Source organism: Seriola aureovittata, chromosome 16 (genome assembly GCF_021018895.1).
Source record: "Seriola aureovittata isolate HTS-2021-v1 ecotype China chromosome 16, ASM2101889v1, whole genome shotgun sequence".
In the NCBI taxonomy this organism is placed as follows: domain Eukaryota; kingdom Metazoa; phylum Chordata; class Actinopteri; order Carangiformes; family Carangidae; genus Seriola; species Seriola aureovittata.
The window spans coordinates 19,129,249-19,153,867 of record NC_079379.1 but is presented as its reverse complement, the minus strand read 5'-3'; the positions used below and the strand labels follow the sequence as shown (position 1 = coordinate 19,153,867).

At 40.9% G+C, this 24,619-nt stretch overlaps 1 protein-coding gene across 1 annotated transcript in view; it reads left to right on the top strand.

Annotated features, from left to right (window-relative positions):
* The window catches only part of csmd2 (CUB and Sushi multiple domains 2), a 227,600-nt gene that overhangs the window by 64,937 nt on the left and 138,044 nt on the right, over positions 1 to 24,619 (top strand). The window contains exon 5 of the mRNA XM_056398872.1: positions 1,010 to 1,217. Coding sequence (XP_056254847.1) covers positions 1,010 to 1,217 — 208 coding nt within the window. The remainder of the gene's footprint in view (positions 1 to 1,009; positions 1,218 to 24,619) is intronic.

Sequence of the window (24,619 nt, the reverse complement as noted above, 5' to 3'; positions counted from 1 at the left end):
AAGTAAATAATAAATAGATTTTAGGGAAAGGCTAAAAGGCACACACAAAACTTCACCCCAAAGTTTCCACTATGTAAAGCTTATGTGACACAGTTTGGAAGACTTTTCCTTGTTGAATCATCATGTCTGTGTCTTCATTGTTGTCAAACATGAAAATCTCTGTCCTCACAGTATTTTTTCACAGGGGCTTAGCAGGTTTATAATGTAGCTTAAGTCTACCCATGTAAGTTTACACATTTAAGTAATGGTTTTATGTGGAAGTTGTTTAAAATTATATAGTGTCATGACATACTATGTTTGCGTTTTTACAACATTGGAAGGTCGAGTTCAATCTTGTGTGCACAGAGTAAACGTGTTACTTTTAGATTGCGTTGTATTATGGGTCTTTTGCAGCACTTTCCTCTCTAAAGGTGTGTACTGTGTACTGCAGTTAGCCGGTCTCAAAAGCTATGCACTCCATGCACTCAGTTTAAATGGAGTTTCCTGCTGGCTTGTGTTATGTCTTTCTTGCTTGATATGTATTCCTAACACGTGGAAAGCACCTCCTGGTATCTTTATCACAGAAATGGATCAGACAACAGCCAAGGACAAGTGTAAGAATCAGTCCAAAAGACAGACAGTGAAAAACTTTGTGTAGTCCTAAAACTGACAGCTCCTTAGAGCCTGACAGGCGAGTGTATGAGTGCAAGAACAGTCTTCAAAAAGTTTTCTCCAGAGCAGCTGTTGCAGAAGGAGTGTTCACATAATCAATGCTGTCTTGTGCCAATATGGTGCAGAGTTTGAAAAAGCTTACAATGGCCACTCAGATTTTACTACTTCATGGGTCAAACTTGACCCTTACCTGCATTGAAGCTGCAGTTCCTGTTTATTAGCCTTTTTAATACCTTCGCTCTCATGCTGTTTTTATTTGTCTGTACATCTTCATTTATCTCCACCACAGGTTCTTTGATTGCATTTGTCTATATTTCCCTCTTTTATTAAGCCATTTTCTCATCTGTTTTCCCTGCAGCTGACGATGGGTGTGGCGGCACACTGAGAGGCCAGAGTGGGGTGATCACCACTCCCAATTACCCTACTGAGTACAACAACAATGCTGACTGCACCTGGACTGTGCTGGCCGAGCCAGGAGACACCATTGCCCTTGTTTTCTCTGACTTTCAGCTGGAGGACGACTATGACCTTCTGGAGGTCAGCGGCACTGAGGGTTCTTCACAGTGGTGAGTAGTCAGCCTGCAGCATTTTGCCTGGGGAGTGAGCTGAGCTGGGGACAGCAAAGGAAGGGGAGTCCACTGGTTGCTCCACATGCCCACAGGCATTTTTTCAGTTGAAGGAATGAGCTAGTTGAAGTATGGTTGAAAGTGGATGGGTGTTGGGTAGGTCCATTGCAACTTAGGGTGACAGGGTCAGGATCATAGCTGAGATGCAGAGGGACAAGAACCAATTGAATATAGATGCAACTGGTAGTATCTCTTAAAATGAAAATCAAGTATTTGATATGCAGTTCAGAGCCTTTTCCCCATCAGGGTGTATCATGTTGTCTGTGGTTTTAAGGTTTAATGGGAACACTCAATCTTGGTCATTCACTCGTTCTCTTACTCAGCCTCTCACAAACACACATGCTCAGCTCTAATGATGAAGAGGTAGGATATCCTGGCGTCAGTGTGGGTCTCTCACCATCTGTGGCAGCTCCTCCTCTCACTGACAACTCTCTCAGCTCAGGAAGTAATTAGTGAGCTCGATTACCACCGCAAGCCGTATAGTGTCGTTTTACCCACACTCACATGTACTCACACATATACACCCAAACAGACACACACACACACACACACACACACACACACACACACACACACACACACACACACACACACAGTAAAGCCCATATGGGCAGAAATGGACATGTGCACATAAGTATTCACACTATCAGCCACACTCCCATATATTTGTGCTGGCACTCTTCAGAACTTGCACAAACAGATGTACTCTTTCACACTCCCTCTGCCACAGTGACACCACACATCTTAACACACAAGGCTAATATCAGCATGAAAAATATACATGGGTTTTAATACAAATAGATGGATGCACCTGTTATGCACCAGGAAAGAATCCAGCTTACTCTCTTTGTCTCGGAGGAAATGTAAAGATGCAGGTTTAGTTTCAGGATCATGTGGGAGATTGGCAGCTCGGATACACAAGAGAAGACAGAGGAGACTTTGAAGTTGCAGCCACAGGCGGTTGGCTCGAAGGGACAAGGGGTAGCACTGGCTGAGCTATTAAACACTTGAAATACACAGACATACAGAGGGAAAGACAGAGGGATAGAGGACCGTTGATACAGCAGACTGGTTCAGAAAGAATATGTGAGGAGTCATCTTAGAGTGAGATGGCCCCTAGAAACTTGTGTCACTTTCACTCATTCACTCAGTAGTTAAGCAATAACACTTCCCAAGAAGAACTTGATTGACTGTGAGTGGTCTTAAAACTGAGAATTGTGCCTTGTAGTCTGATATTAAAGTCTCTTTGAATCTCTGCTTTCGCCAACTGAGAGTTCATCGCTTCCCAGAATCCCACAGACAGCAGCCTGACTATGCTTCTTATGCACATTTTACGATGTCATCATCTCCTTGTCCCAGGCTTTGATTTGCTCTTTTTTGTCGTGTGGGGTGCCCAAATCTCTACTGAGTCTGTCATCTTTGTGGTGATTGTTGCCGGGGGCGCCTATGGTGGTGCACCTGCGGCATGGCGGCACTGTCTTAAAGAGCAAGGGAAAAGAAAGTGACTAGAAAGGAAAGGAGAAGGGCTATTGGCAAGCAATGCAGAGTGCAAGTCGCAGTTGATCATGCACATTGCAAGGAAAAGGCAGCACAGGGGACAGAGGACACGGCGCAGACATGCTGGCTTGCCTCTATTGTTTCTTTTTTTTTTTTTCTGGTCATGCTGGCTTAGGCTTTACCCACCGAGCGTCGACTTCAAAAGTGTTCGCTGACTTGTCCCAAAACATAAAAACTCACCAGCTTATTTTCACAACAATAACTTTATCTCCAAGGTGTCTAAGGAGCTGCCGATCTATAATTTGAGTGAGCAGGGAGCAGTAGGTGGGACAAACGGAGGGTGACAGGGTCAAACAGTGAGAATGAGCAGACACCACAGGAGAGAAGCGAAGAGGAGGGCAGGACCTTTGGAGGCGACGATGGACGTGGAAGTAGAGAACTAGATGGATGGGTGGAGGGATTACGACTTTCCAGCTGGTGGCTAATTAGAGAGGTCAGGTGGAGCGCTATGATGGTGCTGACCTCAAGCACACATCCTCTCAGTGAAAGGCTCAGTGGGCCCTGTGCTCTGTGGGGCTAGCACTCTCTCTCCTTCTCGCACCATATAATTGGACTGGTCTGCGATTTGATCACACTGGTTTGTGCAGGGGTACGTTACGGTTCAGGTTAAAGTGCGTCCCCATTTCAGGTGTGCTATTAGGTGTGAATTTGGGTTTATAACTCAACTTAGGATCAAGGCATTTTCTCATTAAGCTGATTGGACAATGAAGTATAATACATTGCTTCCTATCAGAAAAGGTATATACCTGGCTTGATTCTTATCTTATATCATTGCTTATCTGTAAGTTGGAAGATAGAAACTGATTATATCCTTGTGGCCTGACCAAACAGCAAGGATGAAGATGTTTGAGTGCTTTTATGATTTCACAGTTATTGAGTGTGTATAGAGTTGGCATCCCACCATCTGACTGGTTACTTAATTCAATCTGTAGTCGAGTTCTAGGACTAGTATTGATTGATACCTGACAAACAGGTTGATTGATCCAATAGGAGAAGGGACGCCAACGATCAAAGTCAAAACCATGCTTCCCTGATCGTACAGCTCAGACCAAAGCAGATCACGTTTGCCTTCTCTGTCCTCTTGGTGTGTGTGTGTGTGTGTGTGTGTGTGTGTGTGTGTGTGTGTGTGTGTGTGTGTGTGTGTGTGTGTGTGTGTGTGTGTGTGTGTGTGTGTGCCTGGGTCTGTACTTTTGAGTAGAAGAAAATGAACCACAATCAATCACTATCAAGAACATCACCCCTTTGAATGTGTGAATCCGATCTTGCTCACTTGCGCTCTTGTTTACCATAGCATCCAGTGATTTGATTGACGGCACTGCAGAGTTAGTATTCTGAAAAGGCAGCAGGAAAAGATGGTCTTGAAGACTTGACTCCAGGAGCTGAAATGTGCATGCGGATTGAATGTGGCAGCGGGATGGGCCGGTAAAAAAACGGCAACTGAATTCCACCTCCTCTCGGCATTACCCTGACAGGACTGCTTCAGTGTTGCCTGCCCAGGGGAACGCATTACTCTGCCATTACACTGTTTGCATCCACATTGATTTTCCTCCCCATCACCATCCACTTTGAGGCAATGTAAATAACGCCTGACGCTCACCAACTGCCAGATGCTCATTCTCCTGCTTGCTTCTAAGTGGAACTCACAGCTATTTGACTTGTAATGTTTTTTGGCGTGCAATTGTTTTGCAAAGCACCATAATACATTTTCATCTACCAGCAGTGCTCCCTTGAGATGTTGAAAGCAAGTCCCGCAGCACCTTGGATACTGTAAATAGAGAGTATAAAGTGCCGGAATCTGGAGTTGAAAGCACTCTGAATATTGGCTGTACTCCTTTGGTTCAACAAAAAAAACGTCTTTCACTTGAAAAAAATTGCTGCATCACAGCTCAGTAATCCCAGCATTTTACACAAAGTGTTTCCAAACAAAACTTGTGTCTTCGCTAACTTTTGCAAACTCCCATGAGGGTTTTCTTGTCTTCTTCTTTTTTTTTTTTTTTTCCATGCATCCATCGCTGACAACACAAAGCTCCCTGGGTAAATGCAACTTATTCCTTCCTGTTTGGAGATCAGTGAGTTTTGATCCCTGTAGGTAGCCTCCCATCCTTTCTCCTCTCTCTTTAACCCTTATACCCTGTGGAATTGAGACACTGACATTTCATGAAACATATAGATTATCCCCGCAGTGTTGATATGTCTCAACTTGTCCCAGCTCGTGGAGGGAGCATGTCCATGTGTGTGTGTGAGAGAGTGTAACAGAAAGAGATAAAGAGTTGTTGGAGCGGAGTACAGAACACTGGATATATATTGATTGGCTGTTAGGTTGACTCACCTGAGAGTGAGTGAACAGCTTTTTAAGTCCAGGGGCTGTTTTCTCTGGCTTCCGAGGGGAGTTACAGCAATATGAGTATGTTTCATTTTTGTGGAGATAAATGCCTCAACTTTTGTTTTTGTGTTTTCAAAGAGATTGGTAAAGTTTTTTTCATGCTGGCCTCATGAGATTTTGAGTTTGGGTTTACTGCAGCTCAAATTCAGTCAGAATTTACCTTACATGATCCATTTCTAGGTTTGTGTGCAGGTGTACGTATTCATACAGCCATGACAGTGTGTATATTTACATCTGTGTGTAAATGTGTTTGTGCGCTTGCCAACCGCTGTGGGGGTGACACTCGTCCCATACTCTCTCCCAGTGGGACTCTGCAGCAAGCTATTGGCCGCCAGTCATGTGCTTTCCTTTAAAGTATTTCCTGTAATAAAACAGTCAGAGTGAGTGATTGTGCAACATATCCTCTGACCATTGTTTTGCTGGCAGATGAAGAATAGGTGTTTGCCCACCTGTGATCCTCTGTGAGTCCCCTGCTTGGAAACATAATTTAGTGTATGTTCAGGCACTAAGGCAGTTATTTTCGGTGTATGAATACACAGTATTGGCAGCGTATGCAGGGGCACTTTGCATCGATGTGTTTTTAAATGGATACTGTGTGATAGTCGAGTGGGCGTATATTCTCGGTCTGAATGTTGAATACATTTTTTTTTCTATCCATTTCTTCTGCTGTGGCCTGTTTCTCACAACACAGTCTGGTAGGAAGCGTTTAGCTTTGGAGCTTTACCGGTAATTCACTGCAACATCACTAGTCTGGTCACGTCTAGGAGGGGCTGACGCTGTGCGATTCTCTCCTTCTCGCTGTCTTTCTCTATCTCTCTGAGTCAGTCTCTCTCTCTGTGTGTGTCCCCCCCCCCCCTCTCTCTGTGGGTTTCTAAAAATCATCTCAGTGCATAGTTTGGGCTGATTGTCTAATGAAAGTCTATAGTCTTTCATTATACATTCTGTAGCCATTTACTATAAGTGGTGCTCTCATCATAAAACCCACATACAAATCATCCAAAAACAGAAGTAAACCATGGAGAATGAATAGTGTTTGCATTAAGTTCAGTAAAGTTTTCCAGATTCCAGAGTTTTCGATGCAGCCCAAGGCATTCGTGTGGTGCATGTCAGAAGATTTGTTTTTGATGTGTGCATTCACAAACACCGGTTACTGTTGACTCATGTGCTCCCTTAACGTTGCATGTCTGTTGCAATGGGGACGATGTGCATATCCAAAAGCCCACAACTACACTTCTCTAAACTTAACAACGGAGAGAGCTCATGCGGAGATAAACTTTGGTTAAGATGGAAATGTTTCACGGCTGATGTGAGTGATGGTAATGAATCCCTGACGCACGTCAAGGATCATCACGTCAAAGACGACAACAAAAAAAAGGAAGAAAAAAAAAAAGGGCCCCCAGATCGTGCTGTGAGGGGGTTATATATACCAGCCACATCGATCACATGCTCTTATCTAGCTGCATCTAGGTCCCTGTCTGATTCTCTCTGTCTTACACAGTCTTCCTTTCATTTTCTTTCCTCCACAGACTCCCTATCTACTTCTTTCACTGTTCTCAACTGTGCAGATGCTACAGCTCTTGGTCAGGTCCCTAAAAGGTGAATTGTTCAGACACCACAATTCCTTTTTTTTAATCATAATAGGCAATTTACAGATTGAAGATGTGGATGACATTTAAACACTAAAGTATTTCTAAATTTTTGTTGTTTTTAATTTTCAAATTGGGCATACAATAGAGCTTTTTTCCAACATTGTAGATTTGCACCTGTGTCCTCTAAAATAGAAGACAGGGATTCTTTGTTTTATTCCTCTGAATCTATAGGTTTAGTGATAAATGTATGGTGGTATTGCTGACACATTGTTTGTACAGGAAAGAATCCGTGGATGATTCACCTGAAAAGAGCTTTTGAATTGTCTGCGAGTTTTAATTTCAGTAGTTCATAATGTCAGCTCTGCTGTCTTCTTGAATGTTTTTTTTTCCATTCTTCACTTCTTTTTCCTGCAGTGTCAGCTTTATACTTCTCAAACCATAGTTTGGCTTATCGGCCTGTGCTCAACCAGTGGATCAATAGCTGTCGTTGCCAGTCTCTCCACCATGGCCTCCTCAAAGTATGTTTGTCTGAGTCAGGATTTATTAACAACAGCACTTGGTTGAGGACTCAATCTGCAACCTGCCATCGATCAAAACTGCAGTCATGATGAACTTTGCGCCACCCGCCAAGAAATACTCCAGCGGAACATTATCTCCAACACCTGGTGCCACGCTGCAGATTGGCTAACCGCTGCACTCCACACTTTGTTACTCACTCTGTCACATTGCTCAGGCTAAGAGCTGGAGAGGAAAAGGGATTTGAAGTGCAGAGAGCAAGGTTAGCAAAAATGGGCCAAACCTCTATCAACCTTCAAGGCTTGCCTGTGTGTTTTTTTTTTTCTCTCTCAAGGTGAGGCCTATTTCAGTTACATTGTCAAAAATACACCACAGCAAATGAGGGGAGGCATTCTATTCTTGATGATTATACATCATTAATTGTCATTGATCATCTGTGTTATGTTGAGAAACAGCAGGTGCAGCAATTTACTAGGCAATATTTAGTCTAACCTATAAACCAGCTCCCATGAGAGGCAAGCAGCCTGGATAGCAATGTGACTGTGTAAGCATGTCTAGCCATGTGTTACCTCACCACCCCCCACCCTTCCCATCCCACTGAGACCAGAGAACACGCAGAGGTTAGAGGTAATGGGCCAGATCACTGTGCACTGACTGGGTGTCTCTTTAGTTGTATTTACTAAGCACTGCACCACTGGGATCCAATCTGTCGCTTTTAACAGTCCCACAGATGCACTAATGGCTTATGATTTGTACACAGAGACATATTTGAAGATATGCACATCGGTGCCCTGGGCCTGCAAATGGATTGGAGGCTTTCTGGAGATGCACTATTTCACTTTGCAAAAAAAGTGTGAACTTGTTATTAGTAAATAATGTCCATATCTCAGTAGCTTTACTGTAGTACATTTATGACAATTAGACACTATATTTGTGAATAATCCTCTTATCCAAGTGTTTCCACTGTTTTTCTTTTGATCTATAATCCCCAAACTTTTAACTTTGTCCTTTAGGACATTGGAGAATCTTCATCTTTTCTTAATAGTGTCATCTGTCTTCCTACTTATATTATTTGATTAATTATATTAAGAGATGAGTTGTGGAACTGTTGATACTGTAAGTAAAAGGATCAAAACAGAAATGAATCCCCTTCGTCTTTCATCATCTGTCACTTTTGTGAAAACAATCGTTTTACATTGATGTTTGTTCTGCAGCTTCCACTGATGCTTCATCCCACTGCTCACTTTGATCCCTTAATTCACTTCCTGGGTCAAGTGCTGCTAACCTAAAGGATGCCTTGCTTCAGAGGCTTTTTGTTATGTTGTGATCAAAAGAGAAGAGTGGCTGTATGGAAATTGTTTTTGAGTGCCTTGCTTGGTCAACATCGCCGTTTTCTGCCAGATTTTTGTGCCTTTAAGCTTCAGGTGACTGTGAGGCACGTCATACCAGTCGATTAATCAATCACAGTAATTAGCCAAGATAGAGCAAAAGGAGGAGGGAGGGCTGAGAGGAGAGGCTTAGAAGGATAGGAACATATGAAATCAATCGGCCAAAAGCACAGTGCACTCAGTGGTCTGTTGTAGAGGACACTGGGTACGGCAATTAGATTGTAAAAGCAGGGCAGTGAGGACAAGTACACACAGCTCTTTAATGCCAAGTCACTGCATTACATCTGATTTTGTGTGTGTGTGTGTGTGTGTGTGTGTGTGTGTGTGTGTGCTCACTTGACAAGGTTCTCCTGCACTGAAAGAAAAATCCAACAGGTCCTTGAAAGTATTGAGTCTGAAACTCTGATTTTGAGTCCAGTGATGAAACCCCTTCAACTGAAAAACAGCAATTAGTTCTTATTCGCTGGACCAGCCACAGGTCAGCACTACGTCTGTGAATGTCTGTGATCAATGACTGAGTGACCGAGTGATTGGGGAGTTGAGTGAGTGATTTACTTACACCATCGGTCAGGTGAGTGTTGGATTTTTCCCATTGGCCGTTGCTCTATCAAAATGACTTGGGGCAAACTTGTCATATGTCATCGGGGGCACTTTTCAGCTGTTGTATTTACTCAAATAGTGACCCAGGCTTTTATTTACCTCAATGGCAGAAGGTAACAGGCCTTTATCTGAGGCACGCCTTCATTTCTAATTCCCTCAGTTTGATATGTATCATCAGCAGCTCAGGTTGCATTAGTGAGGGTTGATTACAAATGTCAGCCCAGTATATTCCCAATGAATGAATGGCAGGCACACAGAGTGGGCTGGTTAAAACTTTATGGACTTTTTGACTGGCCCACCAATGTGGCGGCCCAGCCAGTCCAGCTATGGAACAGTCTATAGTGCAACCATTAAAATCAGAAATGGACTCCTGACAATGGCCTATTCAGTTTTAAGTTGACAGCATGTGTTTTGGAACTACTGGCCAAGTGGCGCTATCCATGGTGCTGAAAGGGGGATTTAATTCTGGCATGTTCAATTAGCATTTAACCTTGTGTTTCGTTATGTATGATCAAATCCCCATGTGTCTGCATGAGGAAAGGACAAGGCACATGGTCGGACTGGGAAGCCGGTACCAGTGGTACCACTGGGAGTCTCGTCTAGTCTTGTTTTGTTAGAGATGTTAGCTTTGAGCGACAGTCTATTATGGCATAGGTCTTGTTCACCCTAATTGTTTGAGACATGGATTACTAACATTTCAAATTTTCGAACCAGACCGCAATTGAAAAGATAATAATAATACAGCTCCATCATGATATAACAAACAAGGAGAATTTAAATTACCTCTTACATTTATGTGTATGGTTATTTCAACACATCACTACTTGTTGTTATGATAAAAATAAGTTATATAGACAAATATGAGACAAAATGACTTTTAAGGTGGATCTTTGTTTGCAGTGTGGCCATGCTGCAGTAACAGCAGAACATCTTGTCCCTGAGCATCCCCCGAGTGGACGGAGATGTCACTGTCTGATCTGGGTCACTGCTCAACCACAACACATCGCTATTCTCTGTCTCTGACCTCCCTTTTTCACAGAACAGCTTGCAAATATAACAACAAAGGGCACAAACACACCACATACGTAGCCTCTACTTTGAAAAACTGTCTGTCTTGACAGGTAATTTAACGTGACAACATCAGCCAAGGGCGTCAGATAATTCCCCTTCTTTCCAATGCAAATCAGCTTGCTTTTGTTGAATCAAGCGCCATTGTGTTTGTACTAGTGGAGTGATCTGGTGTTTGCAGACATTGGAGCTTTTTTCTACTAAATCCATGAAACACCTAAAATCAGCACATTCAGCCCAAACCTGCTAGAAAGAAAAAGTCTGATTTTAAAACTTAAAAAGTGTCAGCAGCTGTGTCATTCTGGACTCCTGGCGACATAGACAATTAGTGCAGCAGACACAGAGACTGAATCATTCTCACCTTTGAGGACACATCACTCACTAAGTGCGGGTCCTCCTCTACACACTTTGAAACTCATGATCATTCATAAAATATCCCGGAATTATAGGGTCACATTTGTGGATGGTGATGAAAGAAGAAAAGAGGGATCAAAAGAGGGGGAGGGAACCTGCAAGGTGAAATAAAGCAAGGACGTGCTCGCTGGTTTGGAGTGTAATATATCTTAATCTTCTTTGGAACAGCAGGACAGGTTGTGTGTGTGTGTGTCTGTATAGTCAGTATGTGTCTGCTTCTCATCTGGTGCCACCATGAATGCGTTTGTGTATGTGAAGAGTGGCGGTGAAATACCCCTCCTCTTCCCATTCATCAGACAGAGGTTGTCTTTTTCGTGTGTGCTGACACTAGGCCAACCTGATTATATTTACAGAGGAACCTTTATGAACTCTGGTGAACGTGCCTTGACCGGCAATTACAGGCTGCAGAGCAGCGTGCCTCAATAAAAACTCTTCTCAACTGCATCAATAAACAAGGGGAGGCAAAGGAAGACAGACAATGTTGTCCCATAGCGTAAAAAGCCTTAGCTGCACTGTCCAACCTAGGGGATGTCAGTGACTTGATTTAAAACTTGTGTTAGCTTGTTTGCACTGTTGCCAAAATTTACAATGTTAATAACTGCATGTTGTATGTCTTGAAAGATTAATTAATCCTTTTATTGTGCACAGACAAGGTAATAACTTGTACATTATTATGATGCATACAGGCTAAATTCTTGAGTCGATTCCACAAAATAATGAAGAAAAACGTGTGAATTTATGACATTTTTATGAAAAATGACAAAAACCATAGTAACCAATAATAACTGCAAAATTTAATACATTACAGTACAAACAGTATTACATTATGCTTTCAGTATTTTTATTGCATTAAATATAGACTATTAAATTATGATTTTTGTTGCATTTTTAGAACCCTGGTACAGGTCTTCCATTGTGAGTTTCTGCACAGGTGTTAGTGAGCGAGGCTTCTTTTATCTTTGAATATCCAATTATACTCATTGCAGACAAGACTGTTGCTTCTTCAGGGGTTAAGTCAAAGCTAAAGTGATATAGTGGTTATGTTATCCATTAGACCCCCCACCCCCCACCCCCACCCCTTCTGTAAGTGGGTTTTTGCTTGGTAGAGATTTTTGGAGAGTGCCAGAGAGGTGTCAGCATCATATTGATTCCTCAGCACTGCAATCTTTCTTAATCCCACTTTCCCCACTGACAGAATGAGACAGAAGCAAAGACAGAGAGACAGGAAAAGAAACTTTTATCTTGACAAAGCTTTAACATAATACGTCTGTGGTGACAGGACTTTGTAAGCAAATCAAAGAGCACTTTTAACAAATCATTGGTCGTCTTGTAATTGTAGTAATCTAAAATGTTAAAGGTTATTCTACTGTTGGTCTCACAGAGTTGCTAGGTTTTAGAATTTAAATACAGAAAACACACAGACACACACGCACATCCACCGAACGTGCAGCTCATTCTAGTGTGCCTTGGAGCACAGGCTATCAGTGTTACTCTCTGCTAACATGTACACCTCATACCCTTCTGAGATGTCGAGGCTGCTTGTTTGCCGCCCTTCCTGTTTTTTAATTAGATGGTCTGATAGAGAACATTGACAATGGGGGGGGGGGGGGGGGGGCAAAGAGAAAAAATAATTAAAATAGGGATTAGTCTGGTCTGGGGCTCATGTGGACAGAATTAACAGCTAGGGCTGCCTGGCTCTATCACTTGCAGATCAGTGTTGCTAATATCACGGTGTTATTAGCTTCACTATCCTCCCCAACTGTGTGATAACGGAGGATTACGGAAGGTGCTGTGGCCAGTGAACCAGGAAAAAACAGTGTGATTTGTCTTAGCATGGCTAATTAGTGCGCTGTTTGCATGGATGAAATGGATCAGGGATGAAGCTGTTCCTTTGACAGAGGGCCAGTTTCAGAGGCTATATTGTAGCTCAATACAAAAACACACACATAAACATGCAGAGTTGTTGCTGTCTTGTACATATGCGTAAATAAACAGAAGCAGGCATTACATTAGATTGTTTACTTGGTCAGGATATAGTAGAGGAAGCAGAGTAGTCATGTCTGCAGGCCTGCCTCCAAACAATGAGATGTTCCCCTGTCTGTTTGCTCATACTGCTCTGTCATGTTAATTACTGCTGCTGACGGACTGGGTGTAGGATACTGCATAATAGAGTGCTTTGTTTGATCTATTGGTTTGCGCGGGTGCAGGTTGGTAGCATGTACTGTATGTTTGACTTGCACTTTGGTGTCAGATGTTGGAGCTGGAGACCTTTCAACACATTGCTCCTTCTGATTTTATCTCATATAAAACATGGATTAAATTTAATTCATTATTTGAAATTAAATGTGAATGTGTGAGTAACAAGGAGGATATTTATAAAAGTAAATTGACCAGCATCTGTCTGCTCATATATTTCACCATAAATCTACTGCTGTTCTCAAGTTGAATTTTGGAACATTTCTTATCTCTGCATCATCTGAATGCAATTAAAAATAGGAAGATTCACTGTTTAATGAGCAAACCTTGATGCCGAAATTGGTTTATTAGCTGCAGCAGATACACAGTGTATTGTATTTAGGGCAAGGATATCTCTGTGAAATATTATTGGCTGATTTTTGTGGTGCTGTTGGGAAATTACTGGGTCAGCATAAAGTGGTCTTGGTGCTCTTGCATTACATCCATTGTATTCATAATTAGCCCCAGTAACGTCAGTGCAATTAGCTGCAGGCCACCTTACTTAGGAGAAGAAACTTTTTGATCCTTTCACATGGTTATGAATTCTGAATGAAAATGAGGTCTGAGCTTAAAGGTGTCTTCTCTGATAAAGCAGAAAAAGTAGTATTTTATTTGAAGAATATGTTTGTGGATAACCCTTGACTCAGGGAGCTGTGTTCTTTCTTTCTGTCTTTCCCCTTTTTGTTTGAGTTGCCTTTGCTTACACATTTGATCCTGTTAATAGAGCTTTAACTTTGAAGGGTATTTTTATGATTTGTGTCAGAGGTGAAGAAAAGGCATATTTACCCCTTTTAATGAGCTATAAATAGCGTCATCAGAGCAAGGCAGATAAATAGTATTGCTGAGGGATTATTCTGCCTTTTCTTTGGTGTGGAAGCCATAGGGAGGGAATTGGAGGGTTGGTTATAGGCTACACTGAAGCTAATACATTTAGTGCTTTTCTAGCATCCTTACTTTTCTTTTCATACAGCTCGCTTACCCAGTCTTTGTTTGGACGCTCCCTCTTCTAGTTCTTTTCTTCCCCAGTTCATTACAGCATATACCATTGTCATTGTAGTTTTAAAGAAAAAAAAAAAAAATCTTTTCTCTACCCGTCATAACACCACCTCCCCTCACAGCACACTCTTTCCCAGGATCTTTAATTGACCTCCTGTAAACCATTCTATTGTATTTGTCTTCTAAAGACTGGATAAATTGTGTCTTCCACAATACGTACCACCATAATGCTCTCACCGGTTCCTCAGATAATGTCCCCTTTGTCTTTCATATAAAATATACAATTTTAACACATCTATAAATATGTCATTTTATTTTGAAATGTTGTAAATCTTGAAGTGTAAAAGTAAAAATGCAGTGGAAACATGTTTTTCAAAATGACACAAGGGTTGAATTATAAATACGAGACATTTAAAGAGGATGTAAATAAATATTCTGCAGTGTTCTTCTTTTCCTTCATTCATTCCATGTTTTCTTCCTTTGGCCCATGTGCCATGTTCTCGATTCCAACCCTTGGCCTGGTTGTGGCTCAGGAAGCCCCACAGCAGATTAGCTCAGGCTTTAGCTGTGGTCCTGACATCAAAGGTGCAAGGAAAGAGGGAGGGAAACGGCAGAGAAGCAGAGACATAGGACAGCAAACGCTGGCACCTGATGTTAAAGGGGTGTGGGGACGACACAGTACAAGGCTGAACAAGGGATGTTGAGGATGAAAGGCCATGGAAACAGAAGGGCAGCTGGAACTGAGAGACTGTGTAAGTAAGTAAGACTAAATGTAAGCAAAAAGCAAGCAGATAGATGGATAGAGAGGAAGTGAAGTAATGGGTACAGGGTATTCAGATCAGACAAAGGTCAAATAATGTGTTTGAAGCTTAATTTCATTTCTTATTTTAGTGTGTCTACTGTAGCTGCCAGACCAGATTGATTTCCTTACTCTAATAACACCAAATGAAAATTGTCCAATTAGAGGAATGTAATAGAAAATTTGTTTTGTAAACTTTTCTTATACGGTCTCACCCTAGTCCAGTCCCAGAGTGAACCCTAACCATTGTGTACTATAAGCAGATTCAAAGCAGAGTCTATCAATTATTAACATTCAACAATAGAACCCAGGTCTTGTGGGGTGTACACAGTGGGATATAAATACTAAATATACATAATTCCCAAGGGCTGAGCAATTGATGTTCCTTGTCAGAATTAAATTGGATTAGAGATGATAAAACATTCATGATCCCATGGGGAAATCACTGTAGTTGGAAAGACATATGATAATTTAGCAAATATAGAATAGAAGATTATATAATTACAAACAACATATGTACAGGATAACAGCCAGTATTTGCGCCACATGCTATGTAGCTCACTTGACCTAAATTGAAGGTAACTTTACTCACTTAATTGAAATAAACAGTATATTTGGCAGATGCCCTCACCTTGATTGTATAGAAATAATCACTGCGCACACACTGCATAGTCATCTTAAAGAAATGTAAACCATACTGGAGATATACTGTGAGCCAGCAAGTCATTGAACTTCTTTAAATTCTACACCTTCTGCATACAGTGTATAGCTTACAACATAGTCATTTTATTTCCTTCTTATGTGTTTGTATCCCTTTGTTAGATACATTCAAAATATCACAAGTATTTATACTGTTTGTTTTTGTCTCCCTTCAGGGAACAAGTTAGATGCTTACCGCTTCCGAGTGCCAATTGCAACCTGTTGCAAAGTTGCATTTCAGTAAAATGAAATGAATGAATAAATTCAACCAACATTTATCCTTGATTAAAAGCTAATGCTGTTAACAGATTTGGGTGTACACACCCTATTACAACAGCTCCAAATGGCAGTAAAGCAGTAACTCGTTTTGAATTTGAACATCCGGAAATGATGCACCACATTGTCAGTAAACAACACACACAGTGCACGTCTGTGAAACTTTGTTCCAAAGGCATACGAGAAGAAAAGATCCAGTGTGACTCTAGCTTTCTCATGCACAATACATTCTCATCCTTTCTGCCTCATCACCTCTTTTAACCTCACTTTCCACTCCCTGATGCAAGCTGCCTATCCAAAGCAGCTCAAGTACCGCAGTCCACTTTCAAGTGGCTTTATTTGATTCATTTTTAGAGGTGCCCACGATGGAGACAGGAAATTGTTCTTTAATGCATAAGAAGGAAACATTTGAAAATAAAGAACACAAGCATAAAAGCACTTATTGCCCTTTATTTATTGTCTTATTTCATGACCCTGGAGGATTCCTGACCACAGACCAAGAGCCATTTGTCTTATAGCATTTTTTTTTATTTCTATTTTGAATGTTACTTTCTGTTCCAGCATAGCATTTTGCTAAATTGGATGGAAATAAAGAGGACCAAGCTAGGTGCGGTGTGACAATCACTGTTGTATTTGATTTAGACTGACACTATGAATGTATTTTTAAAGGCTTCAGAACATATCGATGCTTGTCCAACCAATGATTGTAACAAAGTGGAATGCAATCTGGATGATCTGAAGTTTGATTTGTCACAAGAATGTGCGACCCTGTCAGGTCAACCTTCATAATACTTGGTCAAAACCAGGCCAGTTGTTGCTTGCTGTTTGTATGTGCCTGGTTTGGAACTGTAGTACTTGGTCCGTACTTCTCTGTTTGCTGTGTGTTCACTTGTTTTCCCTCACAGCCTACACAGGACCTATTTAATAGGGAAGACTGATAAAAAGGGAAGACTTCATTGAAACTTGAGCTCTGTTGGTTGTCACTGGATACGGGTAGTGGATGATAGTCACTCATAGCATTCACCCTTCCCTGAGGCGGCCCTCCCTCTGCCAACCCAGGCATGTGTTCACAGAAGTGGTGAATTTGAGGCTAATTATCAAGCACACACTGCTGCTCAGGGAGCTCCGTGGCAGATCCCAAGACAGAGGAAGTGTGAACATAAAGTCACATACACACACAAATGCATGCATTCCTGTACGCACCTACACACAAACACGCACAAGAGATGTATTTTTAGTGGGAAGATATTTGGGGGTGCTCATGGGCAGGGCATGAAAGTCACAGCATTTATTTAACTGTAGCTAATTGAGTCCAGTGGGATTGTTTGTTGTGATTGAGTTTTCTTTATGAGGCAAAGAGAGGGAGGAGGAAGAAAGACCAAACTTAACTTGTATATGCATATGTCTCATATAATGTTGTTCACAGCCCCAGTCCCAGTTTCCACTTGCTCCCTCCGTTCCAGTCCACAGGAAATATACAGTACTTCTTATTACTATTATATTTTACACAATTATGAATAAATTATCATATTTGATTCAAACGAATTTCTGTAAAACAGCTTGGCAGTGTCAAATAAACATCATTGATTTTATTTTTACCCTGAGAACACAAATTCCTGCTGTTAAAATACAGTATCTGTCAGTGGTGGTTGATGATGTGCTTTGGGTATTGCTTCTAGGATGTCATATCATTTAGAGATATAACATTACTCTTTTTTAGACAGTGCAGAGACGCATGTTTTGCTCAAAGTGATGAAACACCTTTGATTACCTTTGTTCAAACAAACAGGCTGGCATTGTCGTGGTGTCTGGCTGTATACCTTGTTTACAGACAAACCGTGTTCCTTGTTTGGCATCCTCACAATGGTGAAATGACTAGCAAGTAATTGCAGTTCCTGTGGGTTTAAAGAAAAGTATTCTCTATTTCCACTCGTCTTTTTCCAACCACACTAAACAGGCTTCTACGTCTACTTGGTGTGAAGTGCTCGTATTTTACTGACAGATATATTTGTCAGAGTGAGACCATAATTCATCTTTACAACTTCTGAAGTACATTGTTTTTTTACAAAAGTCCCTGTCCTTTTTGGGTAATACATTTTGTCAGTACCAGAGTTCCTGTAGGAGTAGAGCCATCAGGAATACAAACCCCAATTAACCAGAAAAAGACTAACTAGAAAAGATTCAGACTCCATGTATCTCAAGGTAGATAGCTGGGAAAATGCACTTGTCAGAAGCAAATCATTAATGCCCAGCTCTTGTTAATTATCCTCTGGTGACTTTGACCTGTTTCACTCTAGGAAAGCTGAGCTGGGCAAGTTCTCGACTTCAGGGGCTCTTACTCAGGATCACAACATACAGCACTTTACCCCGTGTGACTGTGTTACTGCAGGCTCTCTGCCTGTCAGGGAAAGACTGATTCTGATTGACAGCAAACACAAGGTCTCTGTCACAGCTACTGTAATCACATTCACCATGGCAGGACTGAGGCATACAGTATTTGATGCCTCGATAGTCAAGAGATATCAAATGCCTAACAGATATTTTTTTTAATCATAATGCAGTCTTAATATAGGGGAGCTCAAGTACATGCTGTACCATGTAGATTTATTTACTGCTCCTCCAATTTTATGATAATGATGTGTCCTATAAATCTGATTTTCTGATCCAATTCTTAAATGACCAGTAGATTTTTGTTTATTATGTTCAACATTTGTCCATTCTATGAGACACCTGCCCATATCTTCACATACAAAGCTGATCAGTGCCTAATTTCATGGAGCATGTTGCAATGCTTTAACATAGCATGAAAGAGCTGGACTGAAGAAAAATAATAGTTGTTAGTTTTCCTCTCCTTTCCCTTGGCTCTCAGCTGTCACGTTACACGCTAATAGACAAGAAGAGGCTATGTAGACATCTGGTGGTTCCTTTGCCACATACTAAAGACTTGATCCTGTGAAATTAAATGCTAATAAAGACACTTCATACATAGTGCAACAAGCTTTCACTGTGTGTAAGCTGATGGATACATTGCTGAAAAATTGTTTGTTACAATGGTATTATATATTATACTAAAAGAGCATTTTTTCTATTTGCTGAATTATATACTGAAAACGGATTTAGTTTCTATCAAAGCCACTGCATCCACACATCCACTCCCACAACCTTTTTGATTGCTCTTAAGTGCTTCCTGCTTGGGGCTCCAATATTAATGAGATAGAAATTAACAACATTGCCGCCATTGTCCTGCCATTAGGCTACTCCTGTCCCAATTAACTGGCGTTACTGCTGTCATTCTCATTATGGGGCTTTACCATTTTAACTTCTGAAGTTGAAATGAATATCAATTACAGTGCACTTTGACTAAAGCTATTTTGAGAGAGGCTAATAAAGTTTGTTTGTTGAGTCGATGAGCCCTGTGACGACTTAAAAGCTTGCTGCGAAATGAAATAGTCTGAGTGATGAGAATGGAAGTTGAGTGATGAGGTGCACAGCAGACAGACAGCTTTCACTAAACACCAGTGTAAACAGCTACAGCTGTACCTGTGCGTGCATGTAAATGCCCGCATGTCTGTACATACAGTATACAGTAGGGCGAGGTGTTTGTGCACATAAATGGACCAGTAATAGTGGATTTAGTGGCTTAAAATAGAAATATGAGAGTGAGGGATAAACTTAATACAGATGCCTTGCAGGAGGGTTTGACTCACTGCTGTCATCAGTAAAGTCTGCTCTTACGTCATACAACCATACTTATCCACTCAAGTTGAAGCAGACATGTCTTTCCTCCACTTCAAGGGTTCTCAGAGTAATTTGGCTTCTTTTTTTATCTCTGTTGGCGTCTTTCCATTGACTCTGCTTGCATTATTGTTATATCTGAACATTGTAAAATGCAACTGCAAAAGCACAATTCACCACTATCTGCTATAGAAATTATGGTCTGTGACTGCCTATGGAGTCTGGATAATTCTAGTCCAACCAAGTTTAGACATTTGTTCTTTATGAACACATTCCTATCAAAGAATGTATTATTTAGTTAAATTGTATGGAGAGAGGAATCTGCTTTGAAAACCAGGCGATTTATCTTTTCATACAAGAGTATTATTTGCACCTGCAACAAACTCTATAACAGAAACTACCATGAAAATTAAGATTTTTGAAACTTTTTACACATTTTATGCTTATTATTTATTTTCTGTGTCAAGCTTTGTATTGTAAGTATTGTATTGTGATTGTAACTGCGAATCCTGTATTGTGAATCATACCAAATGGTTAGCTGACTGTACATCCCCTGTTATTGTGTTATGATTGAGGGAAGTTGTATTGCATATGTTGCATACACACCAACAACCCCTCCACCTTCCTGCGGAGGAGATGTAGGGTACTACAGTCTGGATATTTTCTGTAGGGTGGAAGGGGGTAGGCATCTTGGTGTGTGAGTGTTCCAACATAAGTGTTTTTGAGGGCCACAGAGGGCTGGTGTGGGTTGCACGGCATAATGAAGCAGCTCTCGTCTATATTTGAACAGCTGCTGTTATTGCGCTCTCTTCTGTCTTTGCTATTTCCACTCATAGTGGCATGAACTTGGTTTTGATGTCACAGCAAAGAAAAAAAAAAACACTCTCTTCCCTCCGGTGTTTTCCACTTGCGCTCCTCTCATCTCACTCATTCTCCTCCATCATTTGTTCTGCCTGGCATGCTCACATCTGACTGGCAGACATGCTGCTGATTAATGTGTTCATAATCACCATGGAGACAGAGAAGGGTGATTAATACCAGTCATTTAACATAGTTAGAACTTACACTGAGATTGTTTGTCTGAGTGTGTTTGTGCGCCTTCCTGGCCCAGGTCGTTGTCCATGAATGACTGTGTGTGCTGATGTTCATGTGATTTGTGCTTGTGTGTCTGCAGTACATGTCAAAGGAATGATTTATGTATTTCCACTCTAATGACTCTGGGTAATTGTTGTGAAATGAAAGCATGTTTACACCTTTTTGAGTGTCATTGCATCAGCGGCTTGCAGCCTTTGGATGAAGATGGAATTCATGGGTGAACAGGCAAAGCTTCATCATTGTCTTTCAAAGTTTCCACCTGGAATGATTGACATCTCTGAATTAAGGACATCTATTGGGACAGAAAAGAATAGAATTCGTGTATTAGCAGCAGCCTGGAGTCTGTTTTATATCTGTACATTGGCCTATAGTATATTATTGTGAAAGGATCTCTAGGGCCTTGCAGTCTAGTCAGTGGCCACCCAGCCTAATGACATGGGCTATTAAGGTTTCATTAATCCACACAGTGAGAGAATAAGGATGGGGGATGATGTGTCTGCCAACATACTGCAACCACTGAATTGTCCTCTTTGGACCCAGATTTTATATATATATATATATATATATATATATAATATATATATATATATATATATATATATCCTACATTAGAGAGTATCTTTGTCAGTGACAGAGATCGACTAAAAGCATCGATGTAGACACATGTACAGTGCACATACACACATCTGGATCGTGATTAACCTTGTCATCATTATCATTATCATCATCATCAGTAGAATATCATACCAGTGACAAATATACCTTATTAAAAGTCTGAAATAAGCCCAGAGAGAAAATAGCCAAAGGGAGCAGCCAGTGTTTCCTCTCTTACATTATGTGTAGGTTTTTCTTTCTTGTTAACAGTAGTTTTAAACACAATTGATCTCAGTCAAGAATTGTTGTTTCAAATGACCCAAAGTTAAGCACATAAGTAGGATTTGAGTTCTAGCACCGTACGTTAATTAAGGAGGATCAATGGGAATATTTATTTGTGTTGTTTGCGAAACAACTGTTTACAGGATTTAAAGAGCATACCACTTGTTTGTATGACATTTTGTTTTGAATGAATCTTCGAGTGGGTCATTTATCTTTAGAAAAAAAAGACAGTGGGTGACAGTGAAAAGCAGCAATTTAAGGCTGACTTTACATCATTTTTTTGCTTTACGTCACTGCATGGTTGGAATTTAGACAAGTATCCTCAGCTGATCTGCAGTTGCTGTAATTTTTGCCCAAGGCAAAGCTTTTTTTTTTTTGTTGAGACCGGTGAAGATGAATAATGTAAACAAGCAAATGACATGTACCAGAATATATTGCTGGGAGGCACAGTGACCCACAGTCACAAGTTTTGCCTCTGAATTCTGTGCAGGCAATTACTGTGAACTCATACAAAGCCATATTTAACCAACAGCAAAAAACAGATGTAATAGAGCCAGCACTGACTCACTCCACAGTGCCATACATGGACAGGAAGCTTTTATGGTTGTTGTACAGTTCTGCTTTTGTGCCACATGCCTGTGCTCATAATCTGAAAGAAAATGAAAGTAAAGCCTTTTTATAGTTTAGTTGTACAATATATTTTTTTATATTTAGTCATCATCTGAGACCACTCTGACAAAGAGTAATGACATTCAGTCAGGACTAACTGTGGTTGTTAAACTCATATACACACACGCGCACATGCACACACACACACGCACACAATTACATTTCCTTGTGTTCTGTTTTGTTCATATAAACTCAGGGAGTTACTGGGTTGTTTCTATCATCTATATAGTAACACACCTGCAGTGAGCAGAGACGGTGGATATATCACGGCTGAGGTGAGGGGGGAGGGTAAAAGGTCAGCGCTGACTCAGGAGGAAGCAGATGGAAAGTCCTCTTTTAATTGGATGGTAGTTTTACGACAAATCGTTCGTGGTCATGGGTGATGTATAAAAGATAGCTCTACTCTTCTCTTTTCTTCTCTCTTCTCTTTTACCTGGAGGTGTTTTCCATCCTTTCTCTTCCCACTTTACTTGATTGATGACTTTAATATTTACCTGCAATCTCGCTCTCTTAACATTGGGCAGGAAATAAAAAATAAAGCACAAACACATGATAGACGTTAATATATTTTAAAACTGAATAAAGTATATGAGTATAAAACACTGTATGAACGCATGTTATATCCCTCAAATGGTTTTGGACTGCAAGACCAATAAAGGCTAATGGAAGAAGAGATCGGGCTCTATCAGCCAGGGTGAATATCTCCACTCTGCTGTGTAATGGAAGGGACCTTGGCCCACTTCCACTTTACACCTTAATATTCCCCACATCTTAATCAGTTTTCTTAGCTTGACTTAAGCAAATATCCCCATCAGCTGCTCTAAGAAACTGTCATGAAAGCTCTGAGCAGTGCCAGCCATCTGGATCTGGGATTGGGATTTTCTGTCACTTGTCCTGTCTAATCTAATTTTGACAGTATGTCACCTCACTGTCTGCCTACATACATGATTCCTACCCTAAATCAGTTACAGCCCCAAAATGTAAGACATAACAGGCACACTGTTGACAGCCATTTCATTCTCATCCCCGTCTTTCCTTTTCTTCTGACTCTCATGTTTGAGAAAGAGAAAGACAGAGCAGATAATACTGACTATGGCATCCATTTGCATTGCATATTGTCCCAAATATAGGCATGGAGCAGCAGAGTAAGACAGAGGGAGGGATTACAGGGAGTGATGGCAAAAGAGAGAGAACAAACGCTAATCTCTAAAAAACGAACAGCGAAAGCCAGACAAAGGGCCAGCGAACACAACGGTGGAATAAAGGCCTTCTCTGTCTTGTTTCGCAGCCCATACTTTTCAGTTCATGCATTTGGAAGAATCTTTGAATGGGTGCACAATAGAAAGGCTTTGTCAGCGACCCTCAAACTAATTGAAGGAAAACAAATATATGGAGTTCCTGGGGGAAGAAAAAATACTGTGGGTGGACAGCAGGAGGGATAGGGTGGAAGGAAGGGGAGCTGGAAGTTGTGGTCTGTGGTTTTGGCAGGTCTTGGTGCCTGGATGACTCATTCCCCATTCCCTATGTCCCCCGGAAGCTATTCATCTCTTGCCTTTTCTTCCTTCCTCCCACATTTGCCGTTCTCAAAACCCTTATCTATCCTCACAACCTGAGTGAGATGCTGATCTGAAAAGTCTTGAAAAATTGAAGTTCTACTCTTTATACAGGCATAGGGAAAGAGATATGCACTGTAATATGGTCGGACATTGACTCAGCAATACCACAAGGGACCGAGGAGTCTGGCTGAGATGAAAGAGGGGAGCAACTGGGACACCAGATGTCCATCTGGGGTTCATCCACTATCATTTCCCAGCTTGTCTCAGTGGCTCATTTCCACATGCTGGACATGTGGCTTTAGAATCAGGATAGGAAAATCACTTTTACTTTTACAAGGAGTTACAAGGCACAAATATACACCTCAAATAGGCTCCCAGAAGCAGATAATGTCCCTTTTTAAGTTGGATTTATATTTCTGGACACAGTTACTGTCTGTGGGTAATGATGCACAGAATGAAAACTACCTCAAGGCAGTAGTAAAATAAAATGTATTTCATTTTAACATGTTGCTTATTTCTCACACTGTTTGACCTGTGTACAGAAATGCAGAGTGCATCATATTAATTGGAGACCACAAAACAGGGATATGGCCTCTCCTGTTTGATAGCTTCAAGGATTCAACCTTCTAGAAGGGAAAGAACATTATACATCCTACAGATTATTGTGGAAAATATTATCAATAATAATTCATCCAATCAGACTCTACCTTCATTGCATTTTAAAATGTACATTGATAATCATTTAAGTGGAGACTGGATGAAACCATCAAAATAAAATATGCACAATTCAGCATACGTGAAAGTGTCTTACGTGCTTTTTGTGAGGTCACCTTTTGCCTTTCACCAATGAAAGCCTCATAAATTGCTTTATATGTGCTTACTTTTAAGATT